The 7,156-nt window shown below is 51.1% G+C and overlaps 2 protein-coding genes and 1 long non-coding RNA gene across 3 annotated transcripts; 2 read left to right on the forward strand and 1 right to left on the reverse strand.

The window, feature by feature from the left end:
- The first annotated feature begins 494 nt into the window (after positions 1-494).
- On the forward strand, positions 495-857 carry LOC135627542 (rapid alkalinization factor-like). Its single transcript, XM_065133666.1, has one exon. It carries the CDS (start codon positions 495-497, stop codon positions 855-857), a length of 363 nt encoding a protein of 120 aa, XP_064989738.1.
- A 743-nt stretch (positions 858-1,600) lies between these two features.
- LOC135626560 (pollen-specific leucine-rich repeat extensin-like protein 3) lies at positions 1,601-4,922 on the reverse strand. The gene has a single exon (XM_065131966.1). It carries the CDS (start codon positions 4,843-4,845, stop codon positions 1,852-1,854), a length of 2,994 nt encoding a protein of 997 aa, XP_064988038.1. The 5' UTR covers positions 4,846-4,922; the 3' UTR covers positions 1,601-1,851.
- Positions 4,923-5,564: 642 nt separating this feature from the next.
- Positions 5,565-6,841, forward strand: LOC135627915 (uncharacterized). The gene is made up of 2 exons (XR_010492725.1): positions 5,565-6,386; positions 6,493-6,841. It is a non-coding gene; the product is annotated as an uncharacterized LOC135627915 (long non-coding RNA).
- The last annotated feature ends 315 nt before the right edge of the window (positions 6,842-7,156 follow it).

The following is a 7,156-nucleotide window of genomic DNA, read 5'->3' on the forward strand; positions in this document are numbered from 1 at the left end:
TGTTGGAATGTGTGTGTGGATGCAATCTCAATTGATGTAACCATTAATTATTCTTCACCTGTCTCGGTCTTCAGTTTTCATTTGATATGTTCCTTTAAGAAAAAATTATCAGTAAAAAAATTGGTTGAAAATTTATACCAATCAAACTCAATTGTTTTCACCAATTTTCAAGCTCTTCATAGTCAAATTTAATATTCAGCATCCAAACTCAATATTTGCAATCAAAGTATAATCATGCTGTTCCTATTTCCTTCCATCCTCCAATAAAATTAAAAATTATAAAAACTATTTTAAAATATCACTATGAATTCATTTTTTCAAAAATTGTTTTTTTTATTTCCATTATTACTATTTACAATATATATGTATATATATTAGGACCAGAGAGAGAGAGAGAGAGCGAGAGAGAGCGAGCGAGCGATAGAGTTCTCTTCCTTGTTTCTTTTCTCTTAGAGAGGGGAATAGGGGGAGAAGTAAGACGAAGCAACCAACACATGGCGAGACCAACGAAGGCATTCCCTTTGCTCACCGTTACGCTCATCTTCCTCCTCTTCATCACCGTTGCCGGAGGGGAGAGGGGAAAAGGAGTGGAGGGTCAGCTGCCCCTGGGCTGGAACCCTTCCCTCTCCGGCTGCCGCGGAACCATCGCGGAGTGCCTCGCCGGCTGTGAGTTCGACCTTGGGTCCGAGGCGAGCCGCCGCGTCCTCGCCACCTCCATATACATCAGCTACAACGCCCTTCGCCGGGACAGCGTCCCCTGCTCGAGCCGCGGCGCCTCCTACTACAACTGCCGCCCCGGCGCCGAGGTGAACCCCTACGTCCGCAGCTGCTCCGCCATCACACGGTGTCGGAGCTGAACGGAGCTCTCTCTGACCTCGCTCTCCGTCTCCAACACAGAAAAAAGACTAATTTTGTATCTGTCTTCGGTGGCAGTTTTCCGTTTCGAGATTCGAATGAATTGATGATGATGATGATGCTGTCGTATCGTCCACATAAAATATTGTTTCTCGCGTGATTTGTGTTCAAAAAATAGAATGTTTATAATAATATTATTATTATTTATGTAAAACCATTTTCTCTTTTTTCAAAAGAATATCTTTTATTATGATTTTATTATGTCAATAAATATATTAGTGTTGTAAGAAATTGAAGTTTTTCCTGGTTTGTGTAAACAATTTTGCTATCATTGGCCATTTTCCTTGAAAAACCAAATCTACAATTTTATGGATCGATGCTCTGTTTGTATGTGCTTTCATGGTCTAAACCATGTTATTTGGGAATTAAGCCAAATCTACAATTGCAAAATTCAAAGTTTTTAGTTTCTCCATGGAAATTTATTTATTTATTTCTTATGAATCCATTATTTGATTGTCCCTCTTTGGCACACTTCATCAAGCCAATCTACCCTCCCTCCAACTCAGGCAATCACGAGAGCGCCTCTTGTCGCGTTGATCTCAACATGATCATGATGAACTCGCCGCTGTATCTTTTTCTTCTTCTTCTTCTTCTTCTTCTTCTTCTTCTTCTTCTTCTATTTGAGTTTTGCCTACCATCAATTATTGCATATATCAGGAAGAGCAGTAGATCAAGTGTCATCGATCTCACAAACAATTGAGTCTAACGAAGTAACGCATGTAAAAGAGGAGGTCGAGGACGGCATTGTAAAAATCCATCTACCTACAATTAAAGGAACATATGAAATGGTCGCAGAAGGGAAGAGCAGATACGTAGGCTGGCAATTCCTTTGCATGAAGACGATGAGATGGTTTCCATGCTGCTGCCTGTCGCGCCTCCTCTTTTGCGCCGCTATGCTCTACAGATTTGGGTGCACTAGAAGATATCGAGGTATGGCTAATTGTATCCCGGATAGATGGGGGGCGGCGGCGATGAATAGCTCAATCCGCCGACTGGTGGAAGGACGTCGTTGTCGGTTGGAGGTGTTGGTGGTGGAGACGGAGGAGCTTGATGAGGAGATGAGATCGGTGGTGATGCGGAGAAGCCTTTGGGTTGTGAAGGGGTTGGAGGTGGCGATGGGTGCACTTGTGGTGGAGTTGGCGGTGAGTGTGCTGGTGGTGGTGGTGGAGACGAGGTAATTGGAGGTGGTGGAGGCGATGCAACTGGTTGCGGTGGTGAGAGCACTAGTGGTGGCGGTGGTGACCGAACAGGTGGCGGTGATGAATGCGCTGGTGGTGTTGGTGAGTGCAATTGTGGTGGGGGAGGCGGAGCAGTTGGTGGCGGCGGTGAGTGCACTGGTGGTGGCCGAGGCGATGCAGTTGGTGGCTGCGGTGAGCGCACTAGTGGTGGCGGAGGCGATGCAATTACTGGTGGTGGTGAGTGCACTAGTTGTGGCAGAGGCGATGCAATTACTGGTGGTGATGAGTGCGCTACTGGTGGCGGAGGCGATGCAATTGTCGGTGGTGGTCGTGAGTGCGCTGCCGGTGGCGGAGGCGATGCAGTTGGTGGTGGTGGTGAGTGCATTAGTGGTGGCAGAGGCGATGGTGAGCGCGCCGGTGGCGGCTGTGGTGAGTGCGCTAGTGGTGGCGATGGAGAGTGTACTGGTGGTGGCGGAAGTGATGCAGTTGGTGGTGGTGGTGAGTGCGCTGGTGGTGGCGGAGGTGATGAGTGCACTGGCGGTGACGGAGGTGATGCAGCTGGTGGTGATGGTGGTGGTGGTGAGTGCATTAGTGGTGGCAGAGGCGATGGTGACCGCGCCGGTGGCGGCGGTGGTGAGTGCGCTAGTGGTGGCGATGGAGAGTGTTCTGGTGGTGGCGGAAGTGATGCAGTTGGTGGTGGTGGTGAGTGCGCTGGTGGTGGCGGAGGTGATGAGTGCACTGGTGGTGACGGAGGTGATGCAGCTGGTGGTGATGGTGGTGGTGGTGAGTACATTAGTGGTGGCAGAGGCGATGGTGAGCGCGCCGGTGGCAGCAGTGGTGAGTGCGCTAGTGGTGGCGATGGAGAGTGTACTGGTGGTGGCGGAAGTGATGCAGTTGGTGGTGGTGGTGAGTGCGCCGGTCGTGGCGGAGGTGATGAGTGCACTGGTGGTGACGGAGGTGATGCAGCTGGTGGTGATGGCGGTGGTGGTGACTGAACACGTAGGGGTGGTGAATGGACTGGAGATGTTGGTGAGGAAACCGGAGGTAGTGAAGAGTGCTGGGATGGTGGAGGTGCTGAATGGGTTGGTGGCGGTGGTGAATGAATCAGCGGAGGTAGTGGTGAATAAATCGGTGGAGGTGGTGAATAGACAGGCGGTGATGGTGATGGTGGCCGTGAGGAATTCGGATGGGGTGATGAGTGAACTGGAGGAGGTGGTGGTGAGGAACTTGGAGATGGTGAGCGAACTGAAGGAGGTGGTGAATGCGTTGGTAGTGGCGATGACTTTGGAGTCTTGACTGGGGGTGGCGGGGAGCGAACTCGCTTAACCGGTGACTCCGAGGACGATGGTGGTGGTGGTGATGAATGCACTGGTCTGGCGGGAGATTTTTTCTGTTGCGGCGGTGGCGGCGAGGAGACTGGAGTTGGCGGTGGAAGTGAGTGGACCAACGGAGGTGGTGAACGAACAGGTGGCTTCGACTTCGGCGGCGGCGATGTTGTCTTCTGCCTCGGAGATGGTTTCGCAGGAGACGAAGTGGGTTTGTTCGGAGAAGATCCACATTTGAAACGGCCACAATCGACAGAGCGGCTCACCACCGGCGCACACAACCTGTTCGACTTCTGTCTCGGTCTCTTCGCGAGGCAATTGCTCCTGTCATCGACCACCAGCTCCGACTTCGTTGATGACGGCACGCACTCCTCAGCCTCGCCTGTGAAGAAGTTGTACGAGACCGTGAAGTTGGCGAGGCTCGGTAATTGGCAGAGCCTCCCCGGAAGCACACCCATGAGGACGTTATGCGACAGATCCAACTGCTCCACCTTGCTCAGCCCCTGGAAGCTCTTAGAGAGCTCGCCGGTGAGAGAGTTCCAGCTGGCGTCCACCACCGTCGCGTTGCCCAACATCCCCATCTCCGGCGGCAAGCACCCCACGAGCCCATTGTTCAGAAGGATGAGCTCGTTGAGGGTGGTTCCCATGTTTCCGACGCTGGCCGGAATGCACCCGCCGAGCTTGTTGTTGGCGAGCACGACGACGGAGGCCTTGGAGTTGCCGAAGTTGTCAGGGATGCCAGAGCTGAAGCGGTTGTCGTTCAAGAAAATGGCGTCGAGCTCCTTGTCGAAGAGCTCCGGTGGCAGAGCACCCTCGAAGTCATTGAACCGAAGGTCGAGGTATGTGAGGGAGGGGAGGCCAAGAACGACGCGCGGGAAAGGGCCGACGAACCGGTTGTTGCTGGCGTCGAGCTCGCGGAGGATGACGAGGCGGGAGAAGCTCTTGGGGATGGTGCCGCAGAAGCGATTGGAGTTGATGTGGAAGAGCGCAGCGTCGGTCAGGAGGCCAAGCTCCGGGGGGAGGTGGCCGGCAATATCGGCGCCGTTAAGGTCGACGCCAGCGACGACGTTGAGCGAAGGCTCGTCGGGGGCTGGGGAGCAGAAGACGCCGTTGTAGGTGCACACGTCGGGGCCCTGCCAGTTGCCGGTGTAGTTGAAAGGATCGGAGTAGATGGCGCTCCTCCAGGCTCGGAGGGCGATGTAGGCGCGGCGGAGGCGCGGATTGGCGATGCGGACTCCGATCTCGATGTCGAACTCGAAGTCGTCGGGGAGGATTCCATTCTCGATGAGGGCCAGGAGCTGGCGGCGCGCGGTGGAGGCGGCTCCGGCGTCAGAAGAGAGGGCCGAAGAAGGGCGCGAAAGAGAAGACGCAAAGAGGAGGAGGAAGAGGAGGAGGAGGAGGAGGAGGGAGGGGGCAGAGGCCTCCATATCGGGCAGGTGGAGAGGGGGAACGCCACCGCCTCCAGGGCTGCTGCTGCTGCTGCTGCTGCTTGCTAATAAGGGAATGAAATGGAGGGTTGAGGGGAAGGGGGTTTGGTTGACAGTTATAGAGGGAGGAGCAGTGTTGGTCGCGAGCGGCTCTCCTTGTTCTGTGGCGAGAAGACAAATGGACGCAGAAATGGACGGATGACAAGTAAGCATGCTTTTGCGGAGTCCATCTTTAGCAACGTCGAATCGGACGGGCGTCGTTGTCGATTTATCCATTCATCATGTTAGTCAACACAAGCATCTGCATATATCGTGTAGCGTCTGATTTATACACGTATCTATACCAGTATCATGGCATTAAAAATTCTGATATACACACACGTGTGCATATACGCAGTGGACTCTTTTCTCGACACAAAATATACATTTAGCATTACACAAATAAATTCGGTTGCCATACATGGGCATCATACGCCTGCAGAATGTTGTGTTTTTTCTTGCAGCACAAACATCCATCGAAAAGTTAAGAGGTAATTATAGATAATTTCATATAGTTAATTATCATTAGTATTTCGATTCTTGTGATTAAAAAATAATATTGAAATTTTTTTATTGACGGAAAAAATCATGTAAAAAAAAGAGAAGAGGATAAAAACGTAATTTTATTTTTTTAATTATTAAATATATATATATATTTTTCTCGCCGAAACATTTCTTTTGTTCTCCTCTTTCCAACCTACCCCGCTCGACCTACACCGCTCTCGACCGCCGCCGCTCTTGCACCGCTCCACAGCCGCCTCTCCTGCACCGCTCGCCGCCGGGAACAAATCGGGTTCTGGTCTCCTTTGGTACGGGAACAAATCGGACCGGTTGTCATTACCCTAATCTCTAATTTTGAGTTCTGGAGGGTCGGATTGATTGGCACTGTATGTGGATTGTCGGAAAGGTCGGATCTTTCCGTTGTCTTTTTCGCGTGGTCTCGGTTGTGCCCATCGGAACCGCCGTTGATCGGCGAAAAGATTTGTGCCCCATTAGTTTTTTCGGTCACCGGTCTCGGAGCCTGCGGCCAAGATTCGTTCTTGGAGTCGATTTCTAACGCGGACCGCTCTGGTGAGACGGATTTGGCCTCGTATACGCCGGGTCGTTCTTCGCCGTTGTCGCCATGGCGAGCTCGTCCGGGTGGGTCGATTACTGGAGGAAGTTCTTCCGAAGCGCCAACTCCGACATCTTCGAGGTCATCGAGCAAGCGATCCTGGTGGGATAAGATCGTTGAGAAGCTCTTCGCTGCGCTGCTGCCGCGGTGCTTCGGCTCTGACCGCGTCGAGCTGAGAGGGGCCGAGGGGGACGGCAGCATGAGGAGGCTCGGAGAGAAGGAGAGCAAGGCGGACAGCGGTACCGACGGGCCCGAGTCCTTGAACGGGGCGGTGAGCAACTAGACGAATGACGAGGCGGAGGCACTCACCGAGGATATCGAAGAGGAGGGCCGGATCGTTGGAGAGGTCATGAGGATCAAAGATATTCTCGGAAACCAACATGATGAGGTAATTTGTGTGGTTTTTCATCGATTTGATATTGCATTATGATCCAGAGAATGTAAATTGGTCGTGGAGTACCATTAAGCTTGAGCTTGCTGATGCTTCTTCGCAGTCTGATGCTGTCTTGTCGGAGTCTTTAAGGAGGCTGCAACTGATGGAACTTTCTGTTGATGTCCTCAAGGTGTTGATCTTGCATTCCTTTGTATCCTTTTTGTTCTATATGCTGGACTCAGGATCAGGACGCATACACTATTGCAGGAATTTGATGATTTCAAAGTGCTTGTAACTCCTTCGACCCCCCACCGTATACAATCGCACTTTGGATTGCGCGTGATCAGATTTTTTACATCAGGTTTCTTTAGTTTCTTTTGCATGGGATGTTGGATGTGTTTTACCTGTTCGATACTCAATTGTACGCTTCCATTTAGTGAAAGATAAAAAAGGAAGTAAAATTGTTTCCAGTTAAGGGGTGCATATATAAATTGTGTTTGGGTTGGAAGGTTTATTTCTCTGATTTATGGTATCATCCTTGTGCTGGCAATTCGCTATAGATTCTAGAAACAGTGGGGAGTCTAACGAGGAGGGGTGGGAAAATGGAACGAGGTCTAAAAAAAAACTAGGAAATATTAAAGAAACAACAGCCTATGCAACTAACTACCTGTTGCCCAAGAAGAGAACCGAGAGACGAGGCGAGATCCACAATAGTGTAACTTTGTAAAAGAGAATGGGACATGGAAGGAGGCGTGAGCCATGGCAATCAGCTATTCTAGAAATGA

The sequence above is a fragment of the Musa acuminata genome, chromosome BXJ2-11 (genome assembly GCF_036884655.1).
Source record: "Musa acuminata AAA Group cultivar baxijiao chromosome BXJ2-11, Cavendish_Baxijiao_AAA, whole genome shotgun sequence".
NCBI lineage: Eukaryota > Viridiplantae > Streptophyta > Magnoliopsida > Zingiberales > Musaceae > Musa > Musa acuminata.